The sequence below is a fragment of the Ovis canadensis genome, chromosome X, assembly GCF_042477335.2.
Source record: "Ovis canadensis isolate MfBH-ARS-UI-01 breed Bighorn chromosome X, ARS-UI_OviCan_v2, whole genome shotgun sequence".
NCBI classification, from domain to species: Eukaryota; Metazoa; Chordata; class Mammalia; order Artiodactyla; family Bovidae; genus Ovis; species Ovis canadensis.
The window spans coordinates 1,770,819-1,786,570 of record NC_091727.1 but is presented as its reverse complement, the minus strand read 5'-3'; the positions used below and the strand labels follow the sequence as shown (position 1 = coordinate 1,786,570).

The window sequence follows — 15,752 nt, the reverse complement described above, 5'->3', positions numbered from 1 at the left end:
GGCAAAGTAATGTCTCTGCTTTTCAATACGCTGTCTAGGTTGGTCATAGCTTTCCTTCCAAGGAGCAAGCGTCTTTGAATTTCATGGGTGCAGTCAGCGTCCACAATGGTTTCAGGCCCCAAGAAAATAAAATCAGCCGCTATTTCCATTGTTTCCCCATGTATTTGCCGGGAAGTGATGGGACCGGAATCCGTGATCTTAGTTTTTTGAATGTTGGCTTTTAAGCCAGCTTTTTCACTCTTACTTCCCTGACCAGGGATCAAACCTGCGTATTAGAAGGCGACGTCTCAACCGCTGAAACACCAGGGAAGTCCTTTTTCTTGCCTCCTTAACAGGAGAAGACAAGCAACCTAACTGTGATCGGTATGTTGACAACTGTCCGAGATATGAAGATAGCAGAAGGCTTGAGATCTCAAAACGGACGAAGAATTCAGGGAACCTAAGAGATGATAAAAACCAAGAGGGGAACTTGAGAGGAATTTTTTTTTTAACAAGTCTCACTTTGAGTCCCATTTTCAGAGCAGTTTGACAAGATGCTGTGTTGATGAACAAAGGCAGGAAGTGGCAGTTAGTAACAGTGTTTGACAGGCTGGCTGGACATGACAAAGGAGGGAGGGTCTCATTCATCCTGGTGAATTTCGTTATCGTTCTGGAGCTGGGGGCGCCCATAGGCGCCGCTTTCATCTACAGCTTTCTGCTGTGGGCTTGAGGGGGTGTCCCCAAGGTGGTGCTTGCTGGGGGTCCGTCTCCGTGAATGTCCAGGGGTCCCCTGTGTTGGCTTCCTGGAGCTGTTGTTACAGGAAACCATTACTAACCAGGTGGCTTCAAACCATACCCATCCATCCTCCCCCAGCCCTGGAGACCAGATGTCTGAGGTCAAGGTGTCCCAGGGCTGAGCTCCGTCCAGAGTCTCCAGGGTTCTTCTTGTCTCTTCCCGCTTCTTGGGGCTCCAGGCGTCCGTCCCTGGGGCTCTTGCAACCTGCGTGACCTTCCAGCATCTATAGTAACAGACGAAACCTGCGGCTTCAAACTACAGACATCCATCCCCCCTCCCTACACCCCGAGTCCCGAGGACCAGACACCCCGACTCCTGGGGATCAGACGTCTGAGGTCAGGGTGTCCCAGTGCTGGGCTCCCTGCAGAGGCTCCAGGGGAGGGTCCTTCCCGCCTCTTGCTGCTTCTCGGGGCTCCAGGCGTCTATCCCTGGGCTGGTGGCCGCCTCTCCATCTCCACGTGGCTTCTCTGCTGCGTCTGTGTCTCTCCTCTTGTGTGTCTTATGAGGACCCTGTCATGGGGTTTAGGGCCACCCCCATCCAGGAGGAACCTCATCTCCGACCCTTCGGTCCATCACCTCTGCAAATACTTTCTTTCCAGGTAACTCCTCATTCTAAAGTTCTGGGTGGGGACTTCCTGGGCGGTCCAGTGGCTAAGAGTCCACGCTCCCAGCACGGGAGGCCTGGGTTTGACCCCTGGTCAGGGAAGTAGTTGCCACATGCAGCAGCTGAGACCAGGTTTCGGCCAAGTAAATTAAAAGAGTGTGTGTTAGTCATTCAGTCACGTCCGACTCTCTGGACCCCATGAGCTGTAGCCCCACCAGGCTCCTCTGTCCATGGGATTCTCCAGGCAAGAAGACTGGAGTGGGTTGCCCTTCCCTCCTCCAGGGGATCTTCCTCATCCTGGGATTGAACCCGGGTCTCCCGCATGGCACGAGGATTCTTTACCAGCTGAGCCAAATTAAAATAAATAAATATTAAAAAAAAAAAAAAAGGACAGGTTGCAGGCAGACAGGAATCTTGTTTCGGGGACAAACAGCCTTCCAGCCACCATATCCCACATCCTCTGCTTGTCCGGAGGCTCCAGCACGGAACTTGTCGCCAGCTTCTCCCCAAAACAAAGCAACTCCGCAGACCCCTCTGGACACCCGCCAGGGTTCCCCTATCTGCAGGGGGACCGGGAGGACCCTCTCAGATGCTTCACCCACCCACTGTGGTCCTCCCTGCTCTTCCGCCCTCTGCCAGCCCCATCCCCGCCCGTCCCGAAGCTGCATTTTCTCTTCTCTTTGAGTTTGCAAGCCCCTCTTTTTCGGTTCTTCCTGCTGCCTTCCGTGGCCACAGGGAAAGCTCTGAAACAAACTGAAAACACCCCAGAGCTCAGATCAGCCGGGCCACTTCCCCTCTGTCTGCCCCATGACTTCCTGGAACCTGCCTCTCCCAAAGAACTTGGTGGAGGCTTTCGAAAGGCCGGCCCTTCTCTGCCCCCGTTTCCTCCGCCCCCTTGAATCTCAGCTCTTGTCTGTGGCTGTCACCAGCGTTCATTTCAGCTAGACTGAAAGCTCCAGTCTTCGCCCTCTTCCCCAGTTTCCACTGCAGACTTCAGTCGCTCAGTCGTGTCCGACTCTCTGCGACCCCACGGATCGCAGCACGCCAGGCGTCCCTGTCCATCACCAACTCCCGCAGTATACTCAAACTCACGTCCATCGAGTCGGTGATGCCACGCAACCATCTCATCCCCTGTCGTCCCCTTCTCCTCCTGCCCTCAATCTTTCCCAGCATCAGGGTCTTTTCCAATGAGTCAGTTCTTTGCATCAGGCAGCCAAAGGATTGGAGTTTCAGCATCAGGCCTTCCAATGAATATTTAGGACTGATTTCCTTTAGGACTGGCTTCCTCCAAAGACAGTGCCTTGGGACTTCCCTGGTGGTGCAGTGTTAAAGACTCCACCCTCCCAGTGCAGGGGGACACAGGTTCTGTCCCTGGTCAGCTGACTACATCCCACATGCCATGGCTAAACATACTGTGTGTTCAGACGGAGACACAGCACAGCCAAATGTAAGTGTAGCCTCCGGGAGGGCTTCCCTAGTGACTGAGTTGATAAAGAATCTGCCTGCAGTGCGAGAGACCTGGGTTCGATCCCTGGGTCGGGGAGATCCCCTGGAGGAGAAAATGGCAACCCACTCCAGTCTTCTTGCCTGGAGAATCCCATGGACAGAGGAGCCTGGTGGGCTGCAGTCCATGGGGTTGCAAAGAGTCAGACTCGACTGCAGTTTACGGCTTCGACTTTTAAAGTGGCCAGCTCGTGTTATCAAATTACAGAGACCAACCTTTGCCTCCGGGTCAAGAGTTACCAGGCGAGGTTCCGAGCAGCTCCTATCTTCTCTCAGGGAGCCCAGTGCAAGACCAGGAATTCGAGGCATCTCCTTGTCTCGCATTTGTTAGCAGTGGGAGTTAGGCTGGCAACTTTCCCTGTTCCTGGTTTTCTTTTGTGATTACACACTTTGTATCTTTGATGGGAGACAGCGTAACTTTAATAGCCTGTAACTAGAAGAATTGGGTGGGCGCTGAAGTATCTGTTCTATTTTTGTCTTTTAAAAATAAGTATCTTACAGAATGAAGGAGTTGACTGTGCAGTGGAATGCCGCTTCCCTCCCGCAGCATTTTGAGGGAATGACTGGTTTTTGTTTTTTGAAAGCCTGTCTAGACGAGTGGACTCAGAAGGGCCGTCTGCCCTACCCAGCGCCCAGCTGAACTGTGTCCAGCTTATTCAGCTGATCTTTGAAGCTGAAGATTCCAAGCTTAAAAAAAAAAACTTCATAACTTTATCCAAATCATATTTATTTTTTTGAGGGTAGATTTTGCTTATTAAGAGATAATATCCAAATCAATAAAATTCACCTGTTCGAAGGGTCCAGTTCCATGATTTTAAGTTTATTCAAAGTTAGGACACATTCTTTATAGAACTCCTGAAGGTTCCCCTGCCCCCAGTGAAACACGAGTTGGTACTGGTTTGCAGCCATAATTGCCGAAAGCCAAATTTTATTCTGTGTTTCTTAATCTTTTTTATTTTATGCTGGAGTATAGCCGATTAACAATGTGATGGCTTCCGGTGGACAGCAAAGGGACTCAGCCATCCATACACATGTATCCACTCTCCCCCAAACTCCCCCACATCCAGGCTGCCACGTGACATGGAGCAGAGTTCCCTGTGCTAGACCGCAGGTCCTTGCTGGTTCTCCATGTTAAACTCAGCAGAGTGTCCATGTCCATCCCACACTCCCCAACTATCCCTCCCTTCATCCATTCCTGCTGGTGACCATAAGGTTATTACAGAGGATTGAGCAGAGTTCCCTGTGCTGGGCAGCAGGTCCTTGCTGGTTCTCCATGTTAAACACAGCAGAGTGTCCATGTCCATCCCACACTCCCCAACTATCCCTCCCTTCATCCCTCCCTGCTGGTGACCATAAGGTTATTACAGAGGATTGAGCAGAGTTCCCTGTGCTGTCCAGCAGGTCCTTGCTGGTTCTCCATGTTAAATACAGCAGAGTGTCCATGTCCATCCCAAATTCCCTGACTATCCCTTCTGCCTGGGAACCATAAGGTTATTACAGAGGATTGAGCAAAGTTCCCTGTGCTGTCCAGCAGGTCCTTGCTGGTTCTCCATGTTAAATACAGCAGAGTGTCCATGGCCATCCCAAACTCCCTGACCATCCCTTCCCCCATCCTTCCCCCTGGTGACCATAAGGTTATTACAGAGGATTGAGCAGAGTTCCCTGTGCTGCCCAGCAGGTCCTTGTTCATTATCTGTTTTCTGTATCGTGTCTGTGTTTGTGTGTGTGTGTGTGTGGGTGGCTGTGCTCCATCATTCAGTCGTGTCCGACTCTTTCCGACCCCATGGACTGTAGCCCACCAGGCTCCTCTGTCCATGGGATTCTCCAGCCAAGAAGGCTGGAGTGGGTTGCCATTTCCTTCTCCAGGGGATCTTCCCAACCCACGGATTGAACCCGGGTCTCCCGCATTGAAGACAGATTCTGGACTGTCTGAACCACCAGAGAAGCCCATTTAAAGCATGAACTAGGTCATTTTCAAGGAACCAGTGCTGTTGGGTTTGGCCAAAACCAGTCCGTGTGCCTCGCAAAGCCATTGTTCTATACAATTCTTGGTGAACATGAAAAATGGTTTTCACTTTTCCTCAAAACTGGGTGAATTTTTTCGCCCACCCAGTGCTTCTGAATGTGTGAAACAGGAAGAGAAGGTGATTTCTCATCAGATGAAACAAATAGTTCAGTTCCCTGTTTTTCAGCAGAACGCAGGAGATTAAATTCACACGTGTAGGATCTGCTTGTACGTTTAGCCAGGCTTTGGTAAACTTCTACCTTGGTGGGATTTCTACGTGGACTCTAAACTCACCAGTTATTATCATTATCCTGTAGTTTCACATCATCTTTTCCTTTATGTGTGAAATAATATTTCTTTTTAAACATGTCTTCAGATGGTTTGTTTCTAACCCTTTCATCAGGAGGGGCATGGCAACCCACTCCAGAATTCTTGCCTGGAGAATCCCATGGACAGAGGAGCCTGGTGGGCTACAGTCCGTTGGGGGTGGTAAAGAGTTGGACACGACTGATCGAGTAACACTTGGATTCCTCCCGTTTTACTTTCATCATGAAAGAGTGAATATGTCCTTCAGGACGGGGTCTTTTCGTTCTTAAACACAAGAGACAGATGTGTAAGAAAATGCTACTAGTGGTCTCCATGATGGAAAGGTATTTTAAAAAAAAAAAAAAGGCTGTGCGATTCTTCCAAGTTAAATTGTGTCAGAGGTATCGGGAAAAAGATACAGAGGCATCGCAGATTTTACTTGATTCCTGCAGTCTCAAGGATAAAAAAATGTAACCCAAGGTGTAAGCATGTAAGTAAGGCCCCTGATGGTCTCCATGATGTGGAACCATTAAAACCAGTGCGATTTCTTCCAAATTGTGTCAGAGGTATCAAAAAAAAAGAGTGTTATCACATATTTCATGCCTGCAGTCTCAAGGATAAAAACAATACAGGTATTGGGAAGCAAGACTTTATGTCTTAAGAGAAGTGTTACTGTATCTATTTTCTGCATGAGGTACCACGCATAGACACATTTAGAAACATTTTTTTATAACATGAGGACTCCTTTCCCTTCCAGTAATTAAAACGTACAGTGCCAGGGAAATTCATAAAAAAGGAACGTGGACTGTGGCAGCCCTTCTGGAGAAACTTCTTCTTTTAGGAAGTCTGAGAGTAATTCCCCTTTCTAGCCAGGGTGTGTTCCCAGTAAGAACCGCCCAGGGGCTTACCCCACGGGTACCAGAAACTCAGCAGCGTTTCCTTTGCCAAGAAAATGTTGCTATTATTAGCCAGAAGCAGACGGTGCTTCTTTTGATGAGCTTTTGCAAAGTTCATCAGTTTTCCAGAACAGGCTGGCTTCTCTGTTTATGATTTCTCATTGTCTTTCTTTCGAATTTCTCCTCATCAGCGTTAATCTGGACAAAGACAATTGAGCGTGGTGTCCTCACCCCTGGCCTTTAATTTTCCCGAAATTTTCCGAGAGCACATCAGCATATCCAGAGACCTGAGGGGAGCTCCGCTGGGGCAGTTGAAACATGTACATTTCCATGTCCAGACCTGTTCTCAAACAGGAGGAAGGTTAAAGTTGTGTTAGGTTCTATATGCAAACAGGGATGCTCGGACCATTCCTGAGCGTTGTTTGGTTGAATTCCTACCCCCTGGTGCAGCCGTAACAAATTTCCACCAAACTGGGAAGCTTGAAACTGTAGACATTCATCTTCCCTGAACCCTGGGGACCAGACGTCTGAGGTCAGGGGGTGCCAGGGCTGGGCTCCCTGCAGTCTCCAGGGGAGGGTCCTTCCCGCCTCTTCCGGCTTCCAGGCGTCCGTCCCTGGGCTGATGGCCGCCTCCCTCCCGTCTCTGTCTCCGTCTCCACGTGGCTTCTCCGCCGTGTCCATGTCTCTCCTGTTCTGTGTCTTATGAGGGCCCTGTCCTTGGGTTTACAGCCACCCCTGGTGACTCAGGCAGTAAAGAATGTGCCTGCGATTCAGGAGACCCGGGTTTGATCCCTGGGTCAGGAAGATCTCTTGGAGGGAGGGCATGGCAACCCACTCCAGTATTCTTGCCTGGAGCATCCCCAGGAACAGAGGAGCCTGGCGGGGCTACAGTCCGTGGGGTCACAAAGAGTCAGTCAGGCACTGCCGAGTGACTAAAGGCAGCAAGCGTTAATTACAGCGTTGTGTTCATTTGAGCTGTGAGTCAGTTACATATCTGTTCTTTTTTTTACATTCCTTTTCCGTATACGGTTATTATGAGATGTGGAGTAGAATTCCCTGTGCTGTTCAGTAGTAGCTCCTTGCTTGTCCATTTTCCATCTAGTCGTGTGTTATCTGTTCATCCCAAACTCTTCATTTAACCCTCCCCCAACCCCTTCCCCTTCAGTCGCCCTAAGTTTGTTGACTGTCTCATCCTGATTTAGAAAAGTGTCAAGAAAAAGACACGTCACAGGAATGTATCTGGCGTGCTTTCCCATTCTGCCTTTAGCTCCGTGTGTGTTTTCTCTGGGATGACTCATTTCCAGAAACGATGGTCAGTCACTCTCGTCAAAGGATAATTCAGGGGCAAGTTACGCTTCTTGTGCTTCAGCTGCTGATTCGTGTCCGTGTCTCTGCGACCCCATGGACTGCAGCACGCTGGGCCTCCCTGTCCATCACCAACTCCCACAGTTTATCCAAACTCATGTCTATCGAGGCAGTGATGCCATCCGACCATCTCATCCTCTGCCGTCCCCTTCTCCTCCTGCCTTCAATCTTTCCCAGCTTCAGGGTCTTTTCAAATGAGTCAGCTCTTCGCATCAGGTGGCCAAAGTATTGGAGTTTCAGCTTTACCATCAGTCCTTCCAATGAACATTCAGGACTGGTCTCCTTCAGGGTGGACTGGTTGGATCTCCTTGCAGTCCAAGGGACTCTCAAGAGTCTTCTCCAGCACCACAGTCCGAAAGCATCAATGCTTAAGTGCGCTCAGCCTTCCTTATGGTCCAGCTCTCACGTCCGTGCGTCACTCCTGGAAGAACCACAGCTGTGACTCTACGTAGCTTTGTCCTAGAGTCAAGTGGTGCTGTGTGTGTGTGCAGAAATTTAACTTGACCACTGCAGAGGGGGGTCTGTCGCCTGGCGTCTCGTAGGGAAGGGAATCTTCCGACCTGCCAGGTCGTCTGACGTTCCCGGTGGGGGGGTAGCTGTGGTCGCTGAGCACGCCTCTCCCCCCATCTCTGCCCTCCGCGTGCAGGTACAGGGACGTTCGGCCGCGTGCAGCTCGTGCAGGAGAAGACAAGCAAGCATTTCTTCGCCCTGAAGATGATGACCATCCCCGACATCATCCGCCTGAAGCAGGAGCAGCACGTTCACAACGAGAAGTCGGTGCTGAAGGAAGTCGACCACCCTTTCCTGGTCAAACTGTGAGTCCCTGGCTCTGGGTCCCCGCCTGCCCGCCCGCCCGCACCCCCCAGCGTGGGAGTCTCCTGTGTGTGCTGGGGATGGAGCGTGTTCCCGCCGGGTCCTGACGTACCTCAAGCTCCCCATCTTACAAGAGAGGGTCCCACTGAGTGCCTGCCCAGGGTCGGCGGGAAGAAGGGGTGCCTGTCTGCCCCAGCAAGACATCCACGTGGGCTCCCCGCCTGCCGTCGCCAGAGCGCTCATCTCCTGGGTTTTCCCGGGACCTCAGTCACCCGCCCGCCTCTGCCCGCTCCCATCCTCTCTGGGTGTCTCGTGGAGTCTCGAGTGTCGTCACGTGGGTGTATCGTGGCATCATCCAGTTGATGGTGCCCGACGTGCAGCGCATACATGCCTCTCTCCCCCACGCTCTTTCAAGTTTCCTTTATTAGTTGATGTATGATTTGGGGGCTCAGGTGCGTGATTGCTGGGCTTCCCAGGCGGTGGTGGTGGTGAAGAACCCGCCTGCCAGTGCAGGAGATCCGAGACACGTGGGTTCAATCTCTGGATGGGGAAGATCCCCTCGAGGAGGGCATGGCAACCTGCTCCAGTGTTTTTGGGCTTCCCTGGGGGCTCATAGGGTACAGCATCTGCCTGCAGTGCAGGAGACCCGGTCCAGTTCCTGGGTTGGAAAGGTCCCCTGGAGCAGTGAATGGCAACCCACCCCAGTATTCTTGCCTGGAGAATCCCATGCACAGAGGAGCCTGGAGGGACCACAGTCCAGGGAGAAGGAAATGGCAATCCACCCCAGTATTCTTTGGCTTCCCTGGGGGCTCATAGGGTACAGCATCTGCCTGCAAGGCTGGAGACCCGGGTTCAGTCCCTGAGTTGGGAAGGTCCCCTGGAGAAGGGCATGGCAACCCACCCCAGTATTCTTGCCTGGAGAATGCCATGGACAGAGGAGCCTGGAGGGGCCACAGACCACGGGGTCTCAAAGAGTCGGACAGGACGGAGTGAGTTTCACTCACTCACTGCCTGCATGGGCTGGTGGAGGCTTTCCCACTGAGCCACCAGGAACGCTGCTCTCCTACCCTCTTTGCTACTGAAAGGTACGACCCTGCCCACGGCCCAGATGTGTAGGCGTCCACAGCAGGCTGTCTGTCCCCATCCCTGGCGGGATGTAGGGGGCTGCTGCTTCCGTGGTTCCCACCTCTGGCCTGCACTGTGTTCCTCTGAGCCCCCCTTCTCCCCCAGCCCAGCCTGTGCTCGGAGTTAACAGCTGCTCTGGCCTCCCCGACTTGCCTGCTTTCAAGGTATCCTTCGCTTCCCTGCAGCCGTTGGGGCCCACCCACCCCACGCCGTGCCCCGCCGGCCATCTGCGTCTCCGCTTGCAGCTCCGTAGAGAATGACCCCAGGGGCTTCATTTAATCGTGTCCTCGAGACGGCTGTCACGGGCTCTGGCTTTGTCTTTGACTGTTTTTCGGCCTTCCCAGGTGGCTCAGTGGGTAAAGAACCCAGCCGCCAATGCAGGAGATGTGGGTTCCATCCCCGGCTCTGCAGAGATCCCCTGGAGGAGGACATGGCAACCCACTCCACTGTTGTTGCCTGGAGAATCCCCACGGACAGAGGAGCCTACGGGGGCTACAGTCCACGGGGTCGCAGAGTCGGACACGATGGAAGCGACTGAACACACAGTCACGGTGACCCTTTTGAGATGCCCTTCCCTCCATCATCCCAGCACAGTGACCGCACTGGAAGGTGGGGGTGCCAGCCACGTGGTCAGCCCAGGATCTCGCCTCTGCTGCGATGCTCGCCTCCTCTGCCTTGCCCTGCCCCTCGCCACCTCCAAACTCAGCCATCCACACCTGCCTTTTCTGCAATCCACTCGCCCAGGCAAGCAGATACAGGACCGTCTACTATGGTCTCGGAACATCTTGCGTGTCCCCGTCTCCGCCCCCATGCACGGACGAAAACACCCATAAACTCAAAACTGCCGGAGCAATGTCTCCAGACGAGTAGAGGCATGTTTGATGGGGGACAGAGGGAGCAGCTGGCTTTTTGTGTGTGTGTGTCTGACTTTCCTTTTACGGAGCCGAAGGGCAGTCTGGGGCCCATGTGGATGGGTCACTAGAGTCTCATGCTTTTGAGTCATCAGAACAGAAGTCGCTGGTGCATCGGAGTCAACCCCCTGACCCCGGTCGAGTCTGAGTGTCCAGGTGGCTGACGGGAAGACTTGTAGACGATCCAATGCGTGTGTGCCTTCCTCTGCAACAAAACAAAGCTTCTACTTAACGGTGTCTCTCCTGTGGACTCGGAGATTCTGGGAAGGCACTCCCGTTGCCCAGCGGTTTTCGATGAATCTTTTATAAAGGAGATGCAGACTGCTATGTCTGTGGCCAAGGCAGTCTCATGTGATTTAGGAGAACTGGCTTGAGCCTTTTTTTTTTTTTAACTGAATACAGGAAGTCCTCAAACCAGAACCCCCAGGGTGTGTCCCTGAGGGTGCTTTGTGGCCCAGTTTTCCCAGGAAGACAGGCCTCCTGGTGGCCGGATTCCTGTTTGTTCTGGAGACCTAGTGGTCTGTTGAGCTTTCTGTGGTAGTTTATGTGATGGTTAGAGAATCTGCCTGCAATGCAGGAGACTCGGGTTCAATCCCTGGGCTGGGAACAAGAGAAGGCAACCCACTCCAGTGTTCTTGCCTGGACAATCCCATGGACAGAGGAGCCCGGCGGGCCATGGTCCGTATGGTCTCAAAGAGTCGGACACGACTGATGGGCTAACACTTCCACCGAAGAGAAGCAGGTAGACTTGATGGTGGACAGGGAAAGTCCGAAATGTTGAGAAGACAAGAGTTTGGAAGAGGCAAGAAGCCGGCGGGAGAAGCTCTTTTCAGGCCTGGGAGTGGCAGGGTGGAGATGCTGAGTTGACCTCGCGTGTGTTCTGGGCTCAGCACACGTTAGGGTGATGCTCTTGTGAGTCTTGGGCTGGGCGGGGGGCTGCCAGCTCTGGATATTCCGCCTCGTTGTGGCTGTAATTGTGTCTGCCTCCCCAAAAGATGGGTCTTCCCTGGTGGCTCAGACGGTGAAGAATCTGCCTGCAATGCAGAAGACCTGGGTTCGATCCCTGGGACGGGAAGATCCCCTGGAGAAGGAAATAGCAACCCACTCCAGGGTTCTTGCCTGGAGAAACTCATGGACAGAGGAGCCTGGCAGGCTACAGTCCATGGGGTTGCAAAGAGTCAGACATGACTGAGCAAGCAGCACCCAAGCCCAGAAATACAGCATAAGTACCCGTGAAAGCGACCTTGTTTGGAAATTGGGTCATTGCAGGTAGAATTAAGTTGTTGAGGTGCTGTAGAAATGTGTTGTTCGTCCGATTTCATGGGTGGCCTTATACCAAGAGGCCTAGGTCGGGAAGATGCCCAGGGGAAGGAAATGGGGATTTTTTTCCTTGTAATTTAGTCTACACAGCTGTGCTTCTGCGTGTGTCTGTCTCCTGACCTCCTCTTTCTGTGTGGACCCCAGTTCTTTGGGATCAGGACCCGCCCTAGTGACCTCATTTCACCTTTATCCTCTCTTTGAAGACCCATCTCCTAATACAGGCATATTCTTAGGTCCTGGGGAGTTAGCAGTTCAACATATGGATTTGGGGTGATGCAGACAGTATCTATAAAAATCTGCCTGAAATGGCAGGAGACGCAGGTTCGATCCCTGGGTCGGGAAGATCCCCTGGAGGAGGAAATGGCAACCCACCCCAGTATTCTTGCCTGGAGAGTCCCATGGACAGAGGAGCCCTGTGGGCTATGGTCCGTGGGGTCGCAGAGTTGGACATGACTGAGCCACAGACACTTTGGCCATCCAGCCCAGAACACCTACTTACTGAGTTGCTCAGTGCTGGTGTTTTAACCCATGAGGGTGTTATTATAAGGTCCTTGAGGTTTGGGATGTTTTTCCGTGTGTTATCACTTGAGAGACCAGGTTGTGTTTGAAAACTGCGGTTGCGTTGATCCGGAGCCAGTAGGCTTTGGATGCGCCTCCATACAGAGCAGGGGGGACAGGGATCTGTGTGACCAGCCCTGGGAACAGACGGCAGGGAAGGCCTGCAGCCATGGGGTGAAGCCTGCAGTTGAGTGGGAAGAAAACCCACTCAACTGGAGGTGCGCAGGTGTTGAATCCTCCCAGCTGTCCAGTTTTCTCTTGGAAGTGAGTCACTTCTCCCAATATCTGCCTTTTGAAACACTGTCCAGAAGCCCCGAGTGGGTTTTCCTTGCATTTCCATGAAGCTGCGTGAAGCGAAGAAGATCACGCCGAAGAAAGGCTCCAGTTTGAACTTGTGCTTGAACGGTTTGGCACGTTCGCCTGGGGTGTTATCAGCAAGTTCGGGACTTGAAGTGTGACTGGTTGCATTTTTCTGAAAGCCAGCCAGGAGGTTCACTACATAGATATCGGACGAAACTTTTCTGTTCTGGGATAAAACCATTCCAAAGGTCAGTGCAGCCAGCGGAGAGATAATTTTAGAAGAGCTTAGTAACTCAGCGTCCAGGGTGTTGAAGGATTGTGACACAGTCAAGATTTTCCAGGGGAGGACGGCCTCGGTCCTGTCTGAAGAAGGCAACCCTGTGTTTCCTCCCTGTCCTTTCTGCCATATAGAGATTGCTGGCATCTAAGAGTGGGACCTGAGTTCGATCCCTGGGTTGGGAAGATCCCCGGGAGAAGGGAATGGCAACCCACTCCAGTATCCTCGACTGGAGAATCCCATGGTCAAAGGAGCCTGGTGGGCTACAGTCCATGGGGTCGCAGTCAGACATGGCTGAGCAGCTAACACTTTCTGTTCTTTTGAGAGTGGCATCAGGACAGGTGTTCTCAGCACTGCTGACATTTTTAGGACTTAAGCCCAGGAGACAGCATCTCTATTAACCCTGAGAATTGCTCTGAGGAAGCAGGATGGGGTGCGGGGAGCCAGGTTAAATAGAAGTTTTGCAACAGAGAGCAGTTAGTGTGAACATCAGAAGGTGATTGTTAATGAAAGAAATCAGATACCCGAAGTTGAGGAATTTAGTGCTTTTCTATGTATGGATGTGAGTGTTGAACCATAAAGAAGGCTGAGCGCTGAAGAGTTGATGCTTTCGAACTGTGGTGTTGGAGAAGACTCTTGAGAGTCCCTTGGACTGGAAGGAGATCCAACCAGCCCATCCTAAAGGAGGTCAGTCCTGGGTGTTCATTGGAAGGACTGATGCTGAAGCTGAAACTCCAATCCTTTGGCCACCTGATGGGAAGAACTGACTCATTTGAAAAGACCTTGATGCTGGGAAAGATTGAAGGTGGAAGGAGAAGGGGACCACAGAGAATGAGATGGTTGGATGGCATCACCGACTCGATGGGCATGAGTCTGAACAAGCTCTAGGAGTTGGTGATGGACGGGGAGGCCTGGTGTGCTGCGGTCTGTGGGGTTGTAGAGTTGGACGTGACTGAGCGGCTGGACTGAACTGAACTGATGTATAGGAAGATGCAAGCATCTGGACTCTTTCCTTGATTCTGCATCTCAGCTCTCTGGGGCCAGCATCTGTGTGTTCACCTGCTGAGCTTCCTCAGGGCTCACCACGGGGAGTGGCTGCTCGCCGGCAGCTGTTGTTTCCTGAGTTCCTTTAGGGCTCGTGGACTCCCCATCCATCGTGTTTGCAGTCACTCATGACTGTGACATCCTTGGTTCGCTGATATGGCTGGAAATCCATTTTTCATGAGTTTCTGTAGAGGTTCATTGTGCAGGGTCATCTGCCAGGTGTCATTGGGACCCTGGAAGACGTTTTCCCGTCAGAAGAGCCCTCGCTGGGTGCTAAGCTCGCCCAAGAAAGAACAGTGAGGCTGTCATACCTTTGGGATTCTGTGTGCTTCTGTTTGAGCATCACGGCGAGGAACAGGCGGGCTAGACCTAGACAGGTCATGATGTGACCCAGAGAAGGAGTGAGCGCAGCCCAGAGAAAGAGACTTGTCTCGATTATAAATGATGGAGACAAAGGCGGGCATCTGGTCATCTGGTTTCTCTAGACAGTGATGCCGGGGAGGAAGACATGTTCCTGATCCTTCCAGGGTCTTCTGGCTGGTCTAAGAATGAAATGGACCTGAGACAGATGAACCAGGAGAAAAAGCACACACAAATTTAATCTCATGTATACATGGGAGAGAGTTACGAAAATGGAGTCACTCCCTTAAATGGCCCAACTTGTAGCCCGCATGCTCACTTGTGTCCCAACTCTTTGCGACCCGCATGGACTGTAGCCCCGCCAGGCTCCTCTGTCCATGGGATTCTCCAGGCCAGAATACTGGACTGGGTTGCCATTTCCTCCTCCAGCGGATCTTCCCAACACAGGGATCGAACTCCTGCGTCTCCTGCTTTGGCAGGCGAACTCTTTACCCCTGAGCCAACTGGGACTCACCAGATGGCCCTAACACTCCCCTTAAATACCCTCTTCAGCTGCAGACAAAAAGAGGATGTTGGGGGTAGTGGTTTCAGATATCAAAGAGGAGGAAGGGCAGTTGACATAGAGACGGAGAAAAAACAAAAATTTTATAAATAAATGTTTGCTGGTCCAGGAGAGACATAGAGACCTAGTGTGAACTCTAGTCTCCAGGCTCTGTTTGCCCTCTGCAGACATCTCTGCTGAAACGAGAGATTCCAGGACCAACTCCTCTATCTACGTTCTTGTAGGCAGTTCAGGGAGAAGGTCCAAGTTTTCCCTTGCATCTGCCGGACCTTGTTTGTTTTCAGCTGGAGATAATCTGCGTGCCTGAGAGATACTGGGGGAGGGCAGGTTTTGTTCCTTTTCCAGTAACAACAGCCACAAACCACCCCCACCCCACCCCAAGCCCCCTTCCTGCCTCCTGTCTTCTGTCAGATCTCAACACTGCAGCTCTTGAACCTTGAGACTGGGAACGGGACAAAGATACATAGGAACTGGGGAAAGAGAAACCCCTAGAAGTGGATGCCACTGTGCTTTCTAAAGATGGGGTCCCTGGGCAGCCCTGGCCGCAAGAGGCAGAAATCTAGCAATGCAGAAAGAAAGGCATTTATAGGAGTGTAACAAAGTGAGGTGAGTGCATCCCTTAGCGTGCAGCCCTCAATGTGCATCGCTAGGCTGCACCATTACTAGGCAACAGGTCCCGCTCAGCCATTGGTCAGCTCTGCAGCGGGTCCCGCCTACAAGCAACCAACTGTCCATAAAAGACCCTAAGTACTCTGCTCAGGCATGGGTTGAGGCCTCAGTGGGCTCAGCCCACCGGCAACCAACTATGAATGAGTGCGCATGAGTGGTCCCACTCAGCCATTGGTCAGTGCTGCAGAAGGACCCGCCCAGAAACCACCGTCAATAAGTGACCCTTAGTGGTCCTGCCCAGCCATTGGTTGATGCCTCAGTGAGCTCTGCCCGCTGGCAACCAACTATGAATGAGAGATCGTTAGTGGTACCGCACCTCCATTGGTTGACACCTCAGAAGGCCCCGCCCGCAAGCAACC

At 52.2% G+C, this 15,752-nt stretch overlaps 1 protein-coding gene across 2 annotated transcripts in view; it reads left to right on the top strand.

Annotated features, from left to right (window-relative positions):
* LOC138929702 (cAMP-dependent protein kinase catalytic subunit PRKX-like) overlaps positions 1 to 15,752 on the top strand; it is a 61,592-nt gene that overhangs the window by 14,644 nt on the left and 31,196 nt on the right. For both annotated transcript variants that reach the window (XM_070291334.1, XM_069573492.1), the window contains exon 2: positions 8,101 to 8,269. In XM_070291334.1, the coding sequence (XP_070147435.1) occupies positions 8,101 to 8,269 (169 nt within the window). The remainder of the gene's footprint in view (positions 1 to 8,100; positions 8,270 to 15,752) is intronic.